Genomic DNA, 22,736 nt, shown 5'->3' on the forward strand with positions numbered 1-22,736 from the left:
GATGGATGGGGCTTACAGAGGTGGCTATCTCAACCTTTCGGTTGCTTCAAGAAAAGCGGACTCAATTTCTCTTGGAAATGAGGTTTTGACATGCCAAAATGTTTACTGCAAGCCAAATGATAGGCTCCTCCATCATTTACTTTAAAGAAAAAGAAACCAAGTCTTGTTGCTGCAGACAACTGTTAGAAACATCTACTGAAAACCACAGCAGAATCTGCTGCTTCAGCTCACCAGCGCCAGACACCACCCAGAGGAGTATGAGACCAGATTCAGCACACAAGCTGGAAAAAACAGAAGCGGGGAAAAGACTTCGCACTTGCACAGCTCCCCTGTGCCTGGCATTTTGCAGGCTGGAAGCAGCCTGTCAGCACCTGTGGGCAGCCAAGGAAAGGTACAGCGAGTCCATCCACCCCAATGACCATGACCACAGTCTGCTGAACGCCAAGGACCCTCCATTGCCTCTCTGCAGGGCTTTTTCTCTCACCAATTTTTTTTTTTTTTTTTTTGTGAGGTGGTTGTTGAGAATCTGAAAGCCCGGATTATAATCTTTATGAATCCCATAGTTAGATCGCGCTGAACAGCAGCCCAGCAATACCAGATGTTCAAACAAAGCTGCCAACCGACAGCTGTCTGCAGCTTGCAGCGTGTTTTTACTTTAAAATGCAAAATGATACCAATCTATATTAAAAGAGAGACGTTCAGAGCCTTGCGATAGCAGCTGAAGCCGCAGATATTGCTCTTTCACGCAGGGTGTGGCAGCAGAAGGAAATATCTCAAAAACTACTGCTTAAGCCACCCTCCCAGCCCCCCCCAAATCCTGGCCCCTTTCCTAATGGGAAAGAGACTCACGTTACTGCCTGAGTGCCGTGAATGTACCAGTGCGTGTCCAAACAAGCCAGCAAAAAGAAAAATGCAGCATGAACAAACAGCGTCTAACGAAGGATGCCAGAACGAATCTGGGTGCTGCCCACACCTGGCCCTCAGCAGCATGGGGAGGACAAAGTGACACATGGGGGGATGGAGGGAACCAGTCCTGGGGTGGAGGGTGCAGCCCATCCTGCACCAGTGATCAAAGTGGGACAAGAAATGTCCCTTCTGGCAGCACAGCATTGCCAGTGGAAGGGTGGGATGGAGGGGCATCTTCCACTGCCCCAGCCCCGTCTGCCCGACGTCTCACCTCAGGTTATCCCACATCCCTCTAAAATACATAGGGATGCTCTGGTCCCACTGGAGAAACTCTGCCTGAGTCTCCTTGATGTGAAGCAGGCTTTCAACTTGCATTGCTTTGTACCTTTACTTCTTATGCTGGCTGGGACCAGCACAAACCCTACACCCTGCAACCTTTTCTGCACACCAGCAGCTGGAGAAGGCAAGAACTGCAGCTCAGCCTTGCCCCTCATTATTTCTCCCTCTGGAAATGCAAGCCACCCACAACAACCACATTTTGGGGATGGCAAGTCCTGAATACAGTAGGCATGGCACAATACTCCTGGCTTGCAGGAATTGTGCAAAAAGCACTCTGACTTACTCGAACGTGACGTCCCAAATCCCCCACCAGCCGCGATCACAGGAAATCTTTGGGACCTGTCCCAGGGCTGCCTCATTGTGCTCCGAGCAGCAACAGCATGAATGAATCATGCTCCTCAACGTGACACCCAGCTCCCAGCAACTTATTCAGGACCAAAATATTTACGTTGCAAATGAGTAAGAATAGGACCAGATCCCCTCCCCAGCCTGGCGACATAAAAAGGCCAACCTGGTCTTGCAGTGAGCAAGTGGGTGGCAGAAGGATAGGAAAACAGGAGGCAGAGACCAGTCCCATGTCTTGCAGCCTGAATGTGCCCAGCAATGCTGAATCAGAGCGCTTCCCAGTTACAGCAAAACCCCAAAGTGGCAAGCACCAAGACTACAAATCCTGTGGTACCACGCTCCCTCCGGGTGACAAGCGAAGGAGCATGCTGGGACCTGTAGTTTCCAGACAGCCAGCAGCAAAATGCCATCCCCCAGTAAACACATCTCAAATTAAAGTGATGCAAGGCCCCCAAACTCCTGGCAAGGTGCCAGCAGTGGCTTCCTGTTGGCAGGCACTTGGCCAATTCCCATGTGTTGCAGTAGCCCCCTTTCAAGAAGAAGCCAAGAGCCCACACCCCACAAATCCCCTCATCGCTGACCTGCAACCTGCTCTTTCTGAAGCAATGTGTCTGCATGGATTGCAGGATGCTCCCAGAGCTCTGGTGCAGCTCTGGCCCACAGGAGCTGTCAGCCCTGCTCCTGCCTTGCTGTTGAGCCCCTCCACATTTGCTCCATGGCACTGCAATGCCAACCCCAAAGCAGGACCCTGCATCCAGTGCTGGTCACACATCAGCTACATAAAGCCCACCAATGCATCCCTCGAGGGGTCACATAAAGATGCCACTGAAGCAATGAGAGTCTTAGGCAGCAAAAAGCAACACACTGGTGTGGTGTTTTCAGGCAGAACAGCACAAGCAGGCAAAGCTCCACCGAATCACCATACCAGTAAGGCTGGGGACAGTCACCTCCCCCCCTACAGGATCCCAGATGGGCACACAGCTACCCTGGGAGTGCTGTCACCCTGTGCTCCAGCAAGAGCAGACCACACATCACATCCTGGGGAACGTGGCACCCCTCTCCTTGCCCACTCACCCTCCCCGCTGCGGAGGAAATTGTGCGCCCGGCTGATGTCAGGAGGCATCACTTCACACAAAGGCCAGGCTTCCTGGCGGGGAAGGGGGGGGAGAGTGGGGAGGAAGGGGAAGAGGAGCCTGGGGCAAAGGCAAACAGCATCTACAGCTCCTTGTGTGCGCAAAAGGGGCAGCAGCAGGGGACAACATGGCCCCTTCTACTTCAATTGCCCTTGCACTCAGGAAACAGAGGCAACATCATATTTCCTAGTGCCCTTCACAGGAGCCACAGCAGGGCCCTGCCTGCACCCTGTGCACCCTTTAAGAATACACTGAAAAGAAGGGACTCAAGTTTATTTTAATTTGCTCCTGCAAATAAATCACTCCCATTTTCTACATGCCCGGCTGTGGCTGTTGCTAACCAGGGGACACAGCTCCCTGCTTAGCACCCAACCAGGAGAAAAAACAATTCTATGACAAGATCTAACATCCGCACCCTCAAAATCAGCACAAGTGTGCACCCCACCTGTCTCCTGCTTATGGGTGGCTAAATACTCATGGTACCCATTAATTGATAAATACAGAGAAAAACAACACATTAAGGACCAAAGGCAAGAGTAATCAGCAGCCCTCATTTCCCAAACTCCTCTCCCCATTATGCTCCTGAAAGCCAAGCATCTTTCAAAATATGGCCTATCATGGTACCCACATCATCAATATGACCTCCTGCTTCAGCATCTCCTCCTCTACCTCCTGCAGTCCCAGCTCACTCCCAGGCACTGAAAGAGGCCGGTGGCCAGCACCAGACTACGTTGCTTTTGTCTCCAACTCAGCCACTCTCTCAAGGACAGGAGCACTCTGGACCAGCTGCACAGGGACCAGTGAAGAGGGCTCGGCTGTAGGGGATCTGCAGGATATGGTCGATGTTGATTGAAAAGGGAAATCACTGATATTGCAGAGGGCAGCCAGGGAAGGTGGATTTTGGATGTGGGCACCGCGAGGGAATAACTGTAAAGGAGCAAACCCTGCTGCTCTCCTTCAACGTGCTGACTTGTGCTCCTAGGAGAAGGCCTGTCATTGGTTTTTAATCTCACCCGATTACGGACCAGCCTTTGACATTATTGATCTCAGGCCCCTGAAGTATCATTTATCTTCTGGGTTTGACTCGGCCATCAGAGCTCGACAGCTCAGATCCCAGTCAGCTCCATCCTCCCAGGGAGCCAAGGGAACTGCTCTGCACAACTCCAGTCCTGCTGATTCACGTGAGCCATATTTGACACTCAGTTTCTATCCTCACATAAGGTGTCTTTCACTCTCTGCCTACCTGGCATGTCATCTTCTGACTCAAAAATCCAGCTCCTCAGGTCTCTGGCAGACCAGCACTGCTTCCTCAAGCTTGGCAGCCCAAGGTGCCTCTAGTGTGCCCTGCTTCTCCCTTTCAGTTTCATTATCCTCTTTCAAGGAGGAAGCGGTGGAGGCACAAATGTTATGGGATGTGCTGAGAACTGCACAGGGACTGGGGGAGCAGCGCCAGCAGTCAGGGTACAACCAGAGAAGCCATTTCTAGCTGTGACCCACTGCCATTTTCTAGAGCAGAAAGGACCAACAATGGTAGCTCCTCATTCCCTGGTGAGATTGTACCCACAGAAAAACCAGGTGGATATTGTGGCTTTGTGGTGGCTTCCCCTTACCTGCCAGCCAGCACAGCTGCCACAGGGCCAGCTCATGACTTTTGCTTGACCTTCAAAATGTCAATGTCTGCTCCCTCCACCAGACCCAGAAGAGATGGGCTGACGGGCTCCCTGTCCCCTGGATACCTCTATCCCCCACCAAACTGACAGACGCTCCCAGCCTCCAGTGTTTGGGAAGCACAAGATTTTCCTCAAATGCCTTTGTCAACAGTTACTGGATGCAGCATGTACATGAAGGCTGTCTTTTCAGATGCCTCCTGTCTCTCTCTCCTGCGAAGCCAGGCCTTGGTTTTGGGAAGGAGGAATATTTCCTGAGAAGGCTCCAGTGGGCAGTTTTAATGCAGAGAGAGAGGAAGGTTTAGTTTTTGTTCTTCACCTTGTTATCATTTATCATATTGCTGAAAAGCACTTTGGCAAATGGAGATTAATACCATGTGCATTCCTAGATTGTAGCAGGAACCAGCCCTGGGGAGGACCAGGGGAGGAGTACCTGGATGGGATGGGGGCAGCTAGCAGGGTCCATGCAAGGTACCATCACCAGCAAAGAAAGCTCCAGTCTCCAGGATTGCTTCCCCACGCTGCCATGGACTTCCTGACTCCTAGCAGGTCTCCCCACCTCTGCTTACCTCTAAACTAGGGTAATACCCTGACTTCCCATCCAGACTTTAGATTGTTGCAGAGATTAAAATGATCTTTATTTCCCCTGTTCTAAGTAGAAAGCTACAAATTCCTTAGCTGGAAGACAGGCCTTGGCTTTACCTGCTGGGCTTACATGCTCAGGAATTGTCTTTGGAAAGGGATGGTCTTCACACCAGGCACTATTTCCAGTTCCCTGCCCAGATGCCCTGTTGTGCAGGATGCCAGCAGGCAGAGGCAGGGAAATAGCCCCCAGATGTGCTCTCATTCCCTTGATGGGGGCAGGCTCTGTCCCCACCCCCTACAATCAAACTACCTCTGACTAAAACAGAGCTCGCAGGCCTCAGCCACCCAGTAACAACAGTGCAGCTGTGGCAGGAGAGCTGCAGTAATTCCCCCCTGGATCTGGCCACCCCCATCACTAAGGGCTAGCACAATACCAGAGGGAAGGGGGAGCGCAGCACCCGCCCCCGCACTGTCCCCAAAGGGTCTGCGAGGGGGACAGAGACCTCGCAGCACATTTATTCCGCTCCATCCATTTGAGAGGCACGCTTCAAGGGGCTTTTTGCCGTCAGAGGCGAGTGCACCAGGACAGGAAAAGAACAAAGGGAGGCACCGGCACCCCCAGCCCTTTGTCTGAGCGCAGAGGAGTTCACCTGCAGGGAAAACCTGCTCCCACCGCAGAGGCGGCAGCTCCACATGGATTCAAAGGGGGAGAGGGATGCGGCCCCCCCTTGCAGCGAGAGGATAATGAGCAGAAGGACGCAATCACATTACCCTCTCTCTCCCCTTGCACAAGCCCATTACAGTGCACGCCAACCCCCCCGAGTTACCAACAACCCAACAACCGCAACCAGCAATAAAAACCATTGCCACAGAAATATCAACCCACCCTCCAGCGTGATCGATCTGTGTCTGCGTGTGGCCCAGCACCAAACCCTGGAGCTCGGCTCCACCGACCAGGATTGACTGGGAGGGAAGGGGGTGGGAGACTAGTTTCCAGGGGATGGGGTTTTAAAGCCACACAATAACTGGCTCAAATGAAGGTTTAGATTAAGCTGTCGTATGGCAAGGGAAAACACTGCCTCCATTAGGACATGCGGGATTTTCTTTCCCTTTCTCCAAAGCTACAGCTCTAGGATGAAGCTTCCAGGTTGCCCAGGCAGGGAGAGGAGAATTGGGTGATGCCGAGCAAATGGGGGATCCTGAACAGGGAGAGATGGGTAGAGGGAAGAAAAGGCAGATCAGCCCCAGATCATATAGTCGGCTGCTCTGACAATGTTTACTCATATTTCAGAGAGACACAGCCATCCGGAACATCACTCCCTGCCAACTGCCTCATCTGGAGCCATCCACAGCTCGGCTCTTCCCAGCCCACTCCAGAGACAGCCCCCCCCATCAAAGCATCCACACAGCAAGAAACTGAAAAAGGAAAGGTAGGGGGAAGAGAAGAAACAGAAAAATTAAATTAATTCATGTTTTGGGTTTTTTTTAACAGTTCTGGTACATCATCTCAGCAAACAGATGACTTGGAGTGCAACAGCACCGCTGCAGAGTGCAGGGCACTGCGCTGAGCTGGGAACTTCTGCTCATGTTACCATCACAAGAGAATCACAAGACAGAAGAGGGACAACCATGATGCCCTGGTGAGAACAGGCTGAAGCTGTCCTTATCAGAAAGGATCCAGGACTGAGAACCTCTTCCCTGAGTTCATCTGGGAGACATATGTAAAAACTTTTGCGTGCATCCAGAGTCTCATGCCTGTGAATAACCACCCCTCCCTCCATATTAGGGACCAGACATCTCCTCCTCCCATTCCCAAGTGTGCTGGATATGGCTCTCCCAGGAAAAGGAGGGGTAGCTGCCTCTGTCCTTCCGTGGAGGAAAGGGAAGGGCAGGACATCCCTGGTCCTGCAAATTTCACATCTCCCCACCAGTCCCCCAGCATCTTCCTCACCCTCTCTTCCAGCAAACAGAGGTTCATTGCAGAAAACTGGCTATCACTGCAAGCAAGCTCAGCAGCTCCGAGTCCTCTGTGCCATCCCCCTTACTTCAACCCAACCAGCATCTCCTCAGCCTACAGGCTGCTGATAAATGCAAGAAGTTGACAAAGTCACCAGAACCTAGCCCAGATCCATAGCATATTATTTTTTTAAAAGCAAAAAAGCCAGGCCAGACCAGATTCTGCCCTAAAGCTTTTGTGGCAAAGCAAAATCCTGCTCCAAGTGTTTATTTATAAATCTGTACATACATGTACATTTGAATTCTGACAGAATTAATTCTGGCATCCAGCTAATTCAAAGCATTCCTCCCCCATCACACTACTGTTGCAGGCCAGCCCTGCACAGAAGCTGATTATAAAATGCTGCACTAGCCAGGCATTTCTGCAAAGGCTTGTGCTATTGAGCATTCAGTCTTTCCTTGCTTGGCTATTTCATTGTTTCGGTGTCGATCCCTCCTCTCTTGCCCTGTGTTTCCTGGTTACTTTTGTCCCTGCTCTGGAAGCACTGCTGCTCTCAGCCCCATTTCAGTGTCAGATTGAAAAAAAACCCCAAAACAATTACATGAAATTAAAGAGAAGAAAAGAAGAAATTATCACCATGTACCAAGATTTCCAGCAAACAGACAGGTAATGAGCAAAAAATAGGCCAATAGCTGCAAGCAAGCGCAGACAGATCTGGGGACAGAAAGCCTGCTGCCCGCCTCCCAAGTACAGCTAAGAAATCCCTGTGTGGTCACACGCTGTCCTCTGGAGCAGAGAGGAGAGAGGTCAGGGCAGCCAGCACTGTAAGAGCCTCTTTATTCTTGGGCAGTTGCACGAATCTGATCACTTGTGCCCTTTGTGAGACATGGAAATCTGCCTTCTCCTCCCACCCCCTTCGCCAGCCCCTCTTCTGCTCCTCCCGCTCAGATGGGGACAGAGGCAACTCCTTGGCTCCAGAGGCAAAGACCAAAGCAGCAGAGAGGCTGTGGATGGCCCTCTGGCAGGAACAGGCCTGGATCAGCACACAGGAGACCTTGAGAACAGCGCTTTGCTGGAGCAAGGGGAGGGGAGAAGAAGGGAAAGACAGTCCTGGGGCTTGCACATTCCTTGAAGGGCTCACCCAGACTCCCTCATGTGAGGCACGAGGCCGAGGGGTGGAGACAAGTCCAGGGTGTCCCACTGCAGTTCATGCCTCTCCTACTTCTCCCTCTCCATCGTGCTCATGGGCTTAAGGAGAACGGCACGCTGATCGCCTCCATGCCAGCAGACACATGATGCTCACATAAATATCACACGATAGATTTAGATTAAACAAGTGTCTGTGCTAAGTTCATTACACCCTCATCACCAGACAAAGCTGGGCTTAGACTTCCTAGCTCAGAGACCAGACCACAACACCTCTGTCTGAGGGGCTCATTCAAAGTCACGGCTGAGGGAGGGCTTCAGGGTGGAAAGCTCTAGGTAGGCCAGGGCAGTCTGGTGAGCAGGGCTGTAAGCCTGGGCTACATATTGTTGCTACTCCTTGCAAAGCAGCTCAAGGTCCTCAGGTGAACCTTTCCTTATCTCTCCTCTTTCCACCTCACTCTCCAAGCTCCCATCCACACTGCATTGTTCCCTATGGGAAGAGAGCATTCTCCACAGCAGCCCCTGTCCTACCCCTTTACCAAGGCTGTCCCCTCCACACAAGTCTCCTTCCTGCCACCCAAGCCACCAGGCTGCCTCCCAGCATTCTCCATCTCTGCTGTCACTTGGATTGACTCTACACAAAAGACTTGCAGCTGCAGGTCTGGAGCAACAAACCACTGGCAACCTCACGGGCTAAGGGCACAGAAAATGTTCAAGCTTAGCAGGAAAGCAGCAGGGAAAAGCCCTTAATCCAAACCCTGCGGAGGCAGGAGACTGCTCCAGTTCAGCCAGAGATCTGGGACTGCCAGATACCCACTGCTGCTTGGCCAGCAAACCCAGAGGGGTTTGCAGTAGAGTGGCTCAGCGCCCCCAGACCACTCTAGGGCAGCTCAGGCTGCTACAGCTTGAACTGAAATCTGCTGCCCCTGACAACACGGAGCAGCAAAGCCTGACAGATCCATGTGGTGAGTGGCACGGAGCTCAGGAGCCAGGCTAGGTGGGTGCTGGGATTTCTGCCACTGCCCAAGGCCCAAGAAGTCAGTGCTCATCATGGCAGCGTGACCAACTGACAGCATCCCAGGGCACAATGATCAGCCACATTTAGGAGCATGTTCCTGGGCAGGAATTAGGGCATAAGCAAAGCCAGGGAAGGAAAGACCTGGGTTAGGCTGACCTAACCCTTGGGCTAGACTGGCAGTTCAGCTCTGGGGTGCTGGTGGAAGTTCAGATGGCAGCCACAGGGAGAAGGTGCCCATCTCCTGCTTCATAGGACCTGCTGCAAAAGTTGTCTGGGGACTGGGAATGCTCAAAGAGTGCCACAGCAAATGCCTGCCAGGCACCAGCCACACCACCTACAGCCACGAGAGCTAAATTAGCACTCAAGCACTCGGGCACTTGTACTCACAATGCCTGCAGTGAGCTGCGTGCCGTGCTCCTCATAAACAAGTCATCTGGAAAATAAGTAAGCCTGTAAAAATCCAGTCCATCACAAGTTACCAAACCTGTTTCAGAGTAAAACAACCTAGAGCAGCTCATGCCAGAAGCCTAGTAGTGAAGCTGATATCGAGCTTCCCCACCAGTAGGACTCCCTTGGTCCCAGCAAAACATCCTGGCACTGATAGCAGCATGGGGATGCCATGTAGGACTTTGTGGCGGCCAAAGCTGGCAAAGTATCAGAGTTTTTGGTACAGACTTGAGATCCATCTCTTCCTGTGCTCCTACCAAGCACTCAGCTCTCCTCCTTCTCATAATTTAGAAAGCATGAGTTGGCCTTATGTGGGGTGCTGCCAAAGAAGAAAGCCCAAACCCACTGAACTGCAGATGGAGCCAGCAGCCCGGTCCCTGTCCCCCTGGATTTGCTGAACATGCACAGCTCCATGGACAGTGCTGGATGCTGCTCCTACACACCTCTGGGAGGATCCCCAATGTTTTCCTCCAGGTCTCAGCACCACAATGCATTTTCTCCCACTTAATGTTCAAAGCCACCAGATATCTTCAGAATATGAAGGGATTTCTAGGAAGCTAGGACAGGGAGAAATTTGATCTCCTTCCCCAAAAACAAAACAGAAGCAGAGGCTCTCTACCCAAGACATTTCCACTGGTGGCACCTCTAGCTGAGGACGGGCAGCTGGGAAACCTCTGAGCAAGCTCAGATGTACCTGGCCTCAACCAACCATGTCCCCCACAAAGACAGGGCAACCATAGTAATACCCCACAAGTGAGTCTCTTTCTCTGACTGCTGACTTCTTACCCACACTCCAATCCCAGCAATGTATTTTCCCCCTTTTTGGATGGAGAAAAAATAAAAAGCAACACATCAACCTCGCACTGGAGCAACTTTCTTTTCCAGCCTTAGAAGCAGGTTCCCCCATGCAGGCAGGAGGCACATGGCTAGGGCAGCAAAGGCAAAGATGGAAGAAAAACTGTTTCATTTTGAGACCTTGAAACAATCAAAATGAGAAGAAGTGAAAAAAAAAAAAGAAAAAAAAAAGAAAAGAGGGTGCCTTGTTGGCTTTTCTTTCCCCCCCTCTCCTCTTTAAGCACTACAAAAACAGGAAACAAAGGAGAAAACATCTCACGGGGGGAAGGGGAGGTAAGCGCTTTATACGCCCACGAAAGAAAGATTAACCACATATTTTATTTACTGTTTGTATTACAGTTGCACTGTGGAGTTCAACTAATTCCGAGCCAGGGCTCTGCGGGTTTGTGTAGCACCTAATGCTGAGCGGGGTCCTTCCCCCAAACCCACCAGGCACATGTTCTGCTTCAGGCAAACCCTGCACGGACACCCCCTTTCCTCTGGCAGACATCCTGCTCCAGCCTCCTTCACCCAGCCAGAGCACTCCTGCCCCACCTGCCAGCTCAGCTGACAAAGTGCTGGTGCTGTCCCCAAGGAGTTTTGAGCCCCTTTTCCCCTTCAAACCAGTCTGTAACCAGGGGTAAGGTGCCCTTTGAGGCAGGTTGGCAACACAGCCAGAGTTGAATAAATGCTTAAAAAGCAGAGTTTATGGGGAGCATGTTTGCAGGCTCCAGTCCCTCCTCCGGACCACGGGGGACATCCCCTCCACAGCAAGTTGGCGTTGCAACCCCCACACTTGCGAGTCCCTCGCACCAAGGTCAGGGCTCTGATCCTCCCAACTTTGACTCATTTCTCAATTAACGGCTTTCTGAACACAAGCCACACATGGAACAAACCTCTCACAATGGGGCCTCCCCCGGACCTCCCAAGCCCAGCGTTACTCATCTGCCCCCCAGTCCCAGTCCATCTTTTCTCGGGATGCTCCGAGTGTGGCTCACCACCGCTGCAGGGTGAGCAAGCAGCCAGGAATCCCGGGCCCGGCTCCCGCAGGCGGGAAGCAGTCACCAGCTGAGCTCATGCACCCTAATTCGGGAGCCGACGAGGCGAGGCCACCTTCCTTGCTGGCTGGCAACCGGCAGCTTTCAACTGGAGACCCAGCCACAGCCATGGAGCAAGGGCTGGCAACCTGCTGGGTGCTTTTCCCAGGGGCTCATCCCTACTCCAGGCACTTCATGGAAGAAGTGATTCAACTATAGGGAGGATCCTTTGGGCACACCGTCCCCCAGCTTGGTGCTGTCCTTCACTGACCCAGACTCCGTGCACCCAACCGAGCCACGCGTCCAGCGGGAAGAGACAAGCTTATCATCACAGAGAAAGGAAATTAAGATAACGTGGCGATGGAGGTACCGAGGGATTTGGCCAAGGTCACAAAACAATTCCATGGCTCTACGATACAACTGTCTAACACTTTTGGTGTCTGGCCACATATCCTAAAATTTCAAGCCGGGGCCAAAATCCAGCCTAGGCAGTGGCAGGTTTCTGCCAGATCATTAGCAGCGTGTATCCGCAAGAAGCGGCGAACATCCAGCCATAACAACAGCAGCAACAATAAAAAAAACATGCAGCAAGAGCAGGAATAAATGAGATCAAAGTGTCCTGGAAAAGGACCTGGAAAAATAGTTTCGGTCCCTGGCTAAGGCTCCTGGGAGATGCACATGAGAACCCCATCCCAGCCCTGCACAGCCCTCCCGAGGTGGCTCCCCACCCTGGCAGAGGGAAACCAAAATGACTCCCTATAAATAGAAGCAGAAAAGCACTTCTCCAAAAGACTGACTGGGTCTTTCCCCTTCCAGCGTGTGTGGCGGAGCTGCTGGCACCTCCACGGAGGTCCCTGGTTTTCCCCGAGAAAACCTGGAGAGGAAAATAACCTTCCTGTGAGCTCAGGCTGGCTCCTCTCTACACAGAGCTGCATCCCCCCACCCCACTCCCAGGCCTGGCCATCCAATTGGAAAGTAATTATACTGCAATTTTTATTTATGACTTCTTCGGTTTTTTTTATTGCTAAATGGTGACTCATTTTGGCAACATTAAAATACACAGGAAATCATCCCCATTTTACAGTAATCACCATTCAATTCATTGTTAAATATTTATTCGGCAGACAAGCGCCGAGCCTCTTTCGAAGGGTCGGAGGGGGAGCGAAGGGGCAACCCTGAAAAGGGGGAAGGTGGTAGAAAGGTCAGGGCAGGGCTGGCCGCAGGGCTGGTAAATGCCCGCCAGAACTGGAGGGTGGGGAGCCAGGGGTGAAAGCTCCTGCCAGATGGCCTGGCCAAGAGCAAAATACAGACCCGCTTTCCCTCGAATCCAGCACAACAGCCCAAGCTGCTCTAGGGAGAGAGGCAGCCCTGTGCCCCCCAATAAAAAAATCACATTATTTGGCCAAATCCCAAGACTGAATCCCCACCAGTGAGACGTCATGGGTCTCTGACACGTCATGGGTCTCTGACACGAAGCTCTTCCATTGCCAGGGGGAAGAGGATGGCGGCCACCGGCCCCAGTGGGAGGCAGTGGGAAGAGCAGGCAGTTTGACATTCACAGGCCTTACAATGGACAGGGTTTGCTCCTGCAGCCGCTTTGTCCTCCCAGGAAGCCCAATTTTGGGGTGACTCGACCTCAGCTGCAGGCAGCCCTTCTGCCTTCCCCCAAACAGCTGCATAGCCCAGCACAAACCTGGCAGACGACCCCTCCAAACACCCCTGGCCCAAGACTGCAACCCTGCCCTGCAGAGTGCACACCCAAGGGGCTGTAGGACCCACAGCTCAACAGCTACAAAGGCCCTACAGCACAGACACCTTCCCCGAGGAGCCCCCCTGGCACCCACGGGCTCCGTCACTGCTTGGCTGGGAGGCCACCCAACATGTCTGCCACAGGGGGACCCTGGGCGGAAGGAGGAGCAGTGCCAGGATGGATTTTGTGTAGGTCCTACACAAACACAGGGGAACAGACATGGCAGGGAAGAGGGTGACTGGGCAGTCCCCAGGCTGGGCAAACCCGAGCGCCCAGGATGGTTGGACTCACCCGGATCTCATTGCGGCGGATCTCCACGTCGCAGACCGAGTGTCCCTGGTGGGCCCCGCTGTAGTAGCAGCAGAACTGGCAGACGGCCACCTGCTCGGCCTCGCAGTGGTACAGGCGGTAGGCGTTGTGCTGGGGGCAGCTCCAGGCCCTCACGTCCTCCGCCTCCACCAGGAGATGCCCCCGGGCCGTGGAGGGCTGCTGCAGGTGGGTCTGGACGTGGGACTGGCAGCACGGAGCCTCGCACCTCAAACAGATCTTCTGGGCCGGCAGCGGCGGGCCCCGGCGGCAGAAGACGCAGTGCAGGACTGAGGGGGGCTTCTCCAGGTTGAGGGAGTTGAACTTCTCCACGATGTTGGTGAGCTTCAGGTTCTTCTCCAGGTTGGGCTTCTGGTTGTAGGCCTGGTTGCACTCCGGGCACCGCACCAAGCCCGACTCCTTGGCCCACGCCTCCCCGATGCAGCCCCGGCAGAAGTTGTGCTTGCAGGGCAGCTGGACCGGCTCCACAAAGACATGCAGGCAAATGGGGCAGATGAGCTCCTCTTCGAAGCAGTTCTTCCAATTCTCGGCCATCTCTGCCGGCAGCTCTGTCGACGCTTCCCCCCAGCCGCTTCGGTCGCTCAGTGCGGTCTAGGGGCGGACGCCGGGGTCTGTCCTCCCTGAAAGGGAAGGCTGAGGGTGAATGGACAGGCTCCCCCCTCCCCGCAGCACACGCCATAAATAATAAACCGCAGCAGATTTTAAAATCGGGGATAAAATAAGCTACAGAGCAGCACTCTAGGAATATCCGGCAAGAAAACGCAACGTCCCCATCACTTCATTAAAAAAACAACACAAATGGTCAAAAAAACCCCAACACGATCCTGTTGGACTTACAGCCCGAAGTCCTAATCACCCCTAAAAGCCATTTGCTTCTTTTTACCCCAGAAGGTGAACTGAAACTTACCAAAGGTTGAAAAAAATCCATACAAAATCCAGCAGCAGAGTCCAAGTTCCATATAAAGCTCCTAAATTTAGCGCTCCGGATCAGATTTTTCTTTTCTTAGGTTTGCAACTGACATTCAATATTTTAAAGGGACTTTTGTCCCCCACCAAACCTGGCCAACAGCTGAGGGCAGCGACTCGCTCGGGCTTTTTTTTCCCCTTCCCTGTATTTCTCCTCCCTCTCCCCCTGATGGGAGTTGGGAATCAGAGTCTTTTAAAGGAAACAGATCAAAGGGTTAAGATCCAAAACGGGAAAAGGAGGAAAATTAAAAAAATAATAATAATAGCGACGATGACGATGGCGGAAAAACGAATTCTCTCTGCGGCCCCCGAGATTTGCTTCTAAATCGGAGGAGCAGCAGGGGAAAAAAGGAAGAGGGGAAAAAAGACAAGACAGGAGAAAAAAAAAAAAAAAAAAAAAGAAAAAAAAAAGAAAAAAAAAGCTCTCTCGCCTGCTTCGAGATTGCGAGGTCTTGAATGGGAGAGCTCGGTCATTCAGAGCAAACGCCAGCCCAGCACAGCCCGCCCAGCTCCTCCAACGCTCCCGGAGAGGGATGGGAGAGGGGACGGGCTTTGCCACGGGGGGTTCTGAGCCCCGCGGACCCCAAATCAACCTGCTCTCACTTCCCACCAGGGCTGGGGGGAAAAAGGCGCCCGGAGGGTCCGTCCTAGCCCGCTCTCATGGCCGGCCCGGGGGTCGCAAGCCCCAGACGGCAACAATGCTTCGGGGCGCACGGACGGCGCCCGAGCCGGCGGCGGAGCGCTGCCTTCCCCGGCGCGGCCCCGCCGGGAAGGGGCGAGGCGGCGGCGGGCAGCCGGGAGGAGCCGGCCGGAGCGAGCGGTTCCGGGAGAGCCGAGTCAGCTCTCAGCCATCTTGAGCTGCCCAGCTGAGAACGGAGACCGGGAGCGCGTTAAAAATAAAATTAAAAAAAGAAATAAATTAAAAAAAAAAGAAAAAAAAAGAAGAAAAAAGGGTATTTAAAAAAAGAAATTATAAATAAAGTCACCAGAACAACCCTGCTCCCGGGAGCCACCTCCTCCGCCTGCCCAGCGAGGCTCTGCGGAGGGGCTGCGGGGCCAGGCGAGCCCGAGCCGAGCCGAGCCGAGCCGTCCCGTCCCGGCGGGGCCGCTCAGCACAGCCCCCCGCGTCCGCCCCCGCCGCCTCCTCCAGCCATCTTGGGGTCGCCCTGGGCGCCGGAGCCCCACGCCCCGGCTTCCTCCCGCCGCCCCCGGGGAGGCGGCCGCGGCCGGGGAGGGGGGGGGGAGGAACGCGGAGCGAGGCGGGTGGGGGCGCGGAGCCCCGCAGCGGGAAGGGGAAGGGGGGGCGGCGCCTCGGGCTCAGCCCCGGCGCGGGGGGCCGGGGCGGTGGCGGGGGGCGGGCGGGGCGGCCATGGGGGCGGCGGCCGCGCGGATCGATCAACCGGGGAAAGGGGTGCGGACGGGCGCGCCCCGCCCCGCTCGGGAGCCGGCCGGGGTGGGGGGCGGAGCGGAGGCGCCGGTGCCGGTGGGTCTCGCCGGGCGCTGCCGCCGCCGCCGCCTCGGAGCTGCTGCTGTGCTGCGGCGGGAGCAGCCCCGCCCCGGCCGCGGGACCGCCCCGCGCGTCACCGGGCACCGCCCCCGCCCCGCCCCGCGGCCCCGCCGCCGTAAAAGGGGACACGGCCCGCGGTGGAGCCCGGCGCCGACCGCCGCCAATCTCCACCGGTCTCCGCCCATCTCCGCCGGTCTCCGCCGCTGCCTTCGAGGAGGCCGCGCTCGGCATGTCCCTTCTGGCCCCTGCATCGGCCGTAGGGCCCCCCTGCCCGGTCACCGACGTCCCTGCGCGGTCCCCGCTGCTCAGGGTGCCAGCCCGTAAAAAGGCAGATTGCCTTGCAACCAGTGCACATCTGGGTCACAGCTGGTGCTGGGCACCGTCCTCATCGCCGTGTACAACTTCCTCGCGGCGAGAACAGGAGGGGCAGGCACTGGTATCTTCTCTCTGGCAACCAGGGACGGGACCTGAGGAAATGGCCTGAAGTTGTGTTAGGGGAGGTTGGGATTGGATATTAGAAAAAGGTTCTGGTTGGGCACTGGAACAGGCTCCCCAAAGAAGTGGCCATACCACCAGGCCTGCCTGAGTTCAGGAAGTGTTTGGAAAACACACTCAGGCACACTGAGGATGTTTAATTCTTGAAGATGTCTTGTGCGGGCCAAGAGTTGGATTCGATGATCCTTCTGTGTCCCTTACAACTCAGAATATTATGGGATAAGTGCCCTCAAGAGCCTCCTATGTCCTCTTGGCTGGCTTCTAGATGGGCTGTTACTTTGCATTTAGATGCATTTCCTCCCTGTGCAGAGCCACAGCCGTTTGTCCCCTGGGGTCTTTCCCAAAGCAGAACCCCTAGCACCTTCTGCCAGAGCTTGGGGCACAGAGGTGTCTCTGTTAACAGCTCTCCCACCAAATGTTTCCGCAGCTGTTTTGCGGGACACTGTATATCTAACCCCTGCCATATGTGCCAAGCTGCTGGGAATAAAGCACGTTGCTGGTGGAAATCCATTTCGCACTGGCAAGAGCATCAATGGCTCAAAAACAAAGTATTTACATCAAAAAATTATCGGGGTCTACAGTCAGGTTTGTGGTGGATTGACAAGAGGGCAAAGGCTCAGTCAGCAGCTTTGGGATCCAGCCCAGACCTGACCCTTGGGTGACGCTCTCTGATGGCAATTTGCCTCTGGGAGGGATTTAGCAGGAATTCCCCATCTGCGGCCTCAAACGTCTGAAGACACCACTCAGCAGTGTCTGCTATAGCACCCTATATCCCAGTGCCTTGGACCACCCAGGGCAGCCTGCTGGAGGGATGAGCATTCCACACCACTCCCAGTATGGGGATTATCCAGGTCTTTCCACACTGTGTTTTACAGGAACCCCTATGCGTAGACAGGCCCTGCCTAGAGACACTCTGATAAGGAGACAGTGATGGCTTCTGCTGGGGCTCACCCCGTGTCACCCCTCAGCCACCCCCCTCCATCCCTGCCCTCCTGGGGCTCAAGTGAAAAGGGAGCGGTTTGCCGTGCAATTCCTGTGCCAGGCCTCAGAGCCCATGGGCTGTACCTCTACTGCAGGGTTTTACAGCCAGCGGCAGCCAGGGCTGGTGGGAGCTGGGCAGGGCAGCATGAGATGTGTCAGAACTGCAGGCGACTGGCGGAGGCCGTGTGGAGGCAAACCTCTCCTCGAAAAGTCAGCGCAAAACTATTCATGACTCTCACTTCTCTATAAACACACACTGTACCAGACAGCTTCCAGTGACAGCCACCATCCCCACCCCAGCCAGTACAGGGGCTTCTCGGGCCCCCTGTACTCCCACTGTGGCTGTGCTGGGAAAGCTGGTTGGTATTTACCAGTACTTAAGAGAGGAAGGTGGATGGGATGGGGCTTAGCCAAGCTGAAAGATCCACCCTACTCCTGGCTGTGAATCTCTCTGCCCTGGGACTGGCACTGGCACTCTGTCATCATACCCACATCTGGATGATGCCATCTCCCTGCCCATGCCAGAGAAACTCCCTTGGCAAGGGAAGCCCCAAAGCCAGGCTGGGCATTGCAGCCCTTCCACAACCAGTGGCAGCTGCCTGGAGGAAGGCAGTAGACAAGGCCCCCTCTGCCTACACAGCTCCCAAACCCCTTTCTGACAGTGCTGGCTGGCTGATGAACACCAGCAGGAGCAAGCAGCAGAAAGCCTGCCCATGCTTCAGTCTCCCCTCCACCAGGATCTTGGTGTGGGTCCCAGACCATGCCAAGGGGCCACAGAGGTGGTTTGTAGCTGAGTGCTGGTGTTCATCCCTCAACCTCCCCCAAGCCTCAGTTTTCCCAGCCACTGCCAGGCCATCATTCCCCTTTCCTGAAGGGAGACCATCATCTCCCTTCAGCAGCCATTAGTCCTGCTCTGGAAAGACCACTTCCTGCCCTGTCTCCCCAGTAAAGTGTCAGCATCTCTGCTGAGCCCTCAGTGAGCACTGGCTGGGCTGCAGGTACCCCCTGCAGAGCCACAATGCTCAGGCACTTGTCACTGGTGTCTGGCATTGAGGTGGCCTGGGATGTCCCTGGGCGCAGGGATGAACTGGCTGCTCTGTAGAGCCAAGGTACCAAACTCATTTTAGTGTTTGGGGCTTGGGACCCTGCTGAGCTGATGGTAGAAGAAGAGTGTTTGCAGAGATTTACAGAGAGGTTGGCTGTTAATGTGACATCATCCCTGTCTGCCACCACCCTCTCTTGGGAACACTCCTGAAGGCTCTGGCACCCAGCCCTGCACCTTCCCCAGAAGCCTTGAGCCCTGTGGAAGTGGTACAAAGGGCTGTGTTTCTTGGGTCATTTATAACTCAATTAACCCATCAGAGAAAAAACATCACTCCCCTTCTGTCCCCTTCTATGTCAGGCTGTTGAGGTGGCTCCCTGTGATGGAGAAAGCTCCCTCCACCTCCTCCAAGTGATTAACATGCTGAAGTTTTTCACTTAAGTTTTAAGCTGGATTTAAGGATGTAAGGAACTTGCAGGGTGGCAACAGTCTGGTTTCCAACACTAAATATGTCTGCTGCGGCCATCCTCTGTTCCTGTTTGGGGTGGAGGAGGAGGGAAACAGCCCCATGGAAGAGGAACAACGCAGAGGTCCCCATGTGACCTGCTGGCCCAGCCCAGGACACACCACCAACATGCACCACTTGTGCCCAGCCATGCCATGGAGTCACACCTGTCCCTCACACACTGTCACCTTCCGGCTGTGGCATCCTCCCAGCCCAAAACCTTTTGAGAGAAGATGCACGTGTGTGTATGCAGTGTGTTTGCAGGGGAAACCTCCTGTCTCTGATATTAATAAAAAGGGACCAGAAGCAGGGTGTGCAGCCCGGTCCCCACAGCACACAAAGCAGTTTCCCAGTCCCACAGGCACTGGGATCCAGCGACACCCACATGTGACACTGGAAGCTGGGAGCAGGTCTGGAATGCTGTGCTGGGTGCAGGGATGGTGATGCCCTTGTTGGCCCCGTGGGAGAGCCTTACCCTTGTGCAATGGGTGTGCAACTGGGGCTCCTCTTGGGGCAAAAATGCTGGGCTTTCTCCCTTCCTCCCTGAGCCTAAAGCATGAGCCAAAGTGGGTATTGAGGGTTGGCCAAGGGGAACTGCATGTCAGGGTGTTGGAGGGGAGCTCTGCTTTGGTTCAAGCAAATCTGGGGTGTAACAGCCCAGTCTGAGGTTGACTGGCCAAATCCAGGGGTGCACAGCTGTGGAGCAGGGATGATGCTCCAGGGCTCACCCTCTTGGCTGAGCTCGGGGTGCTGCTGGTGCTGGTGAGTGCGGAGCGGGCCGGCAGCTGCGGGGCTGGAGCAGGGGGAGCCGGATGAGGGCCAGTGTAGTTCCCTGCTTGGTGGGGTTTCTTTCTATGCAAATGCCTGGGAGCAGCTGCCCTGCCGGCGTGACTCATTTCCTGCTCTTGTGTCACATTCTGGTCAGGCCAGTTTGGCAAAGGCTTTCTTCTCTCCCTCCCTGGCTTCTCCTCCTTCTCTCCCCAATGCCGAGGGCTGGGATGTGCATTTGCTCAGTCCCTGGCAGGATGAGGCAGGATTTTCAGGAAACTGCGTCAAAGCCACAAAACCTCCATATATATTTAAAAAAACCCAAAACAACCAAACAAAAAAATCCAGCACAATTTTCTCTTATTCTTTTTTCTGAGCACGATGGAGACTGGCGGCCAGACAGGCTCCTCCGCTCTTCTCCCTCCTGGGGCGGCTCCTTCCCCTGAGACCCAGCAGAAAGCTGTAATAGTTTGCTGGGTGGACAAGGGGAAAAAATGCAGCTTGGTCTCATTTTACCTTCTGCTGCCAGTTGTAGAAGTGCTGCCAGAGCTGGGCAGCCTTTAACAGGGCATAGCTGGCGAGGGCATCTGGGGCAGCCACCATCCCTGGGATTTGCCCACATTTCTTTTTCCTCAGCAGAGCTCTGGGCAGTTTCACCACTGCACTCTGACAAACGTACTGGAGGGGGTTAAAAGTAACTCATCTTAAAAGGGGTCTGGAAAGGATGGTAACAATCGATGACAGACCCCAGTGTGGTGAGTCTCCCACCACAGGTTGGGAAAAGGGAAGGCCATTCCGGCAGTGAATCCCTCTGGCTGCTCCCACAGTCTGTCCAGGCTGGTACTCCCCAAAGCCCAGGCTGTGCCACAGGTAGAAAAGCCATTTTTTGAGGCATTTCCCACCTGATCTGTGTTGTAGTGGTGAGGTCAGTGGTGAGGTCAGCCTCCCAAATGGCCATGTAAATCCTCCTGCCCCGGGGCGCTTGCTTTGCTGTGTCACCATCCCCTGGGTGCAGGGACTCACACAGAGCCCCTCTCTGTCCCCAAGGCCAGGGCAGAAAGCAGCAGCCCTTTGCCTTGAGCCCGTGGCCACCAGTGGCCCAGTCCTGCACTGGCCCTTTCCCTGGCGCATCCATCTCTGGCCCAGCATCCCACACCACAGAGAGGCATTTCCCTGAGGGAAAGATGGAGCTCCTCAGTGCTGCCAGCCCAGCAACAAGCCTGCGACATGAGGATACCAACCTCAAGTCTGATCATGGGAGACAGGATGGGAGCAGGATACAATCCCACCACCTCCATTCCCATCTGCAGTTCCATTCAGCCACTCTCCCACCAGAAGGCCCCTGTGGTCCCTGCCCAGAACAAGGTGTAATTTTTGCAATCTTCACATCAGTTTCTCAGCCCTCCTGTTCATTTTCTGCATGTTCCCTGCAATTCAAGTCGGCTCCAGCCAAATGACCCAGTGCCACACACCTGCTAGAAAGGCCCCTGCCAGGGAGCTCTTGGGCTTTCCTGTGAAGGGCAGAGCATCCAAGGCTGCCATGCCCTGTGCAACCCCAAACCTGAAGCCCCAAAGCCAAGTGGTGCCACTGGGCTCCAGTTTGGTGCAGCTGGGGGAAACTGAGGCATATGAGGGCAGGGGATTTCTCCAGAGCTGCGGCCCATGCACTCACTGCTACTGGGGTTTAAACTTCCTCTCAGAAAGCTTAAAGGTCTGTTTACCCACAGTGAAGGGAAAAGCAGGAGAGCACTGGTATAAATTAGGTCAGGAAGCATGGCTAATAAACTGTCACTCCTGGTTGTGTAATGGGAGCAATTATTGGTTTAGGTTTTGTTAAGACACCAGGAAGGAAAACACGACCTGTCTGGGGGCAGGAGTGCGATGGCAAACAAAAAAGGAGGGTCCTGTTGACAGAAGGATGAAGCTGCTTTTGTGTTGGAGGCATTTCTGTCTCATCCTGGTGTGTTGGCAGCCTGGGGCTTGAACAGACTCCTGCATGGGGAATGCAGGGAGGGGGTTCCCAGCTCTCTCTGTGCTCTCTCCTTCTCCCGGGCACCCCAGGGCTCCAGGGTCTCTAGGCAGGTGGTTTTAACCCCTCTGAAGTCTCCCTGTCATGATCCACTCTGCTCAGCTCAGCGCTTGGTACTCGCTGTCCCCCCACAGATCCTCCTTTGGGGACCTGTGGGGACCTGTGGGCAGCAGGGCCTGTGTGGGCTCTGCAGGAAGGCCTGGGAGAAGTGCCTGAGCTCTTTCTGCATCTGATGGCCCTCCTCTCCCTGCAGAGCTGCCAGGCTTCCCTTGCTGCCCACCACCTTGTGCTGCCCCTGCTCTGCTGGCAGCCAACACCTCTCTGTCCATCCGTCCCTCCCTGCTGCCAGTCTCTGAGGAGAGAGACTGGTGCTGGAGGTCACCCAGAGCCTGGCCAGAACAAACTGAGAACCCTCCACAAACAACATCCCAGGGCCCTGGCAAACCTGTGGTGGGGACACCCACATCTCCTCCACGGGTGTCAGGAGAGTGGGAGGCTCCTGGAGTGAATCCAGCTAAAGCACAGCACTAAGGAGGGGCTGTGGCACCTGGCAGCCAGGGTTAGCCTTTAACCACCCAAAACATGTCAGAAAGGGAGAGGAAATTCTTGAGGCATCTATTAACATAAAAGGAGTCATACTTTACGTACGGTCCCACTTATGGCTTATAAATGATTACTGCACCTTTTAATAAATGGTTAATCAAGTGTTAGAGTCCAAACAAGTTGATGGGTTGCTTATTACCACAGTTTATAACCTTTTATGAATGCCTTCTGTCGATGTGCTTATAAACATCCATACCACGTACTTCTCATGTCTTGACACGTTGGTCACATCTGTTTGAAGTTTATTAACCCTTGAGTTGCTTGCTGAGGGCAGGCTGGGGGTATCCTGCTGTTGCTATGTATCAATCTGTGCAGCTCAGAGGGCACACCTGCTCCAGCTGAGGGGCGG

The 22,736-nt window shown here is 54.4% G+C and overlaps 1 protein-coding gene across 1 annotated transcript in view; it reads right to left on the reverse strand.

Moving 5' to 3' along the window:
- TRIM8 (tripartite motif containing 8) overlaps nt 1-15,545 on the reverse strand; it is a 30,323-nt gene extending 14,778 nt beyond the window's left edge. Inside the window, exons 1-2 of the mRNA XM_059477521.1 lie at nt 14,399-15,545; nt 13,456-14,111 (exon numbers count right to left, since the gene is read on the reverse strand). Of these exons, the coding sequence (XP_059333504.1) occupies nt 13,456-14,025 (570 nt within the window). The 5' untranslated portion in view covers nt 14,026-14,111; nt 14,399-15,545. The remainder of the gene's footprint in view (nt 1-13,455; nt 14,112-14,398) is intronic.
- Between the last annotated feature and the right edge of the window lie 7,191 nt (nt 15,546-22,736).

The sequence above is a fragment of the Ammospiza nelsoni genome, chromosome 8 (assembly GCF_027579445.1).
Source record: "Ammospiza nelsoni isolate bAmmNel1 chromosome 8, bAmmNel1.pri, whole genome shotgun sequence".
Lineage (NCBI taxonomy): Eukaryota > Metazoa > Chordata > Aves > Passeriformes > Passerellidae > Ammospiza > Ammospiza nelsoni.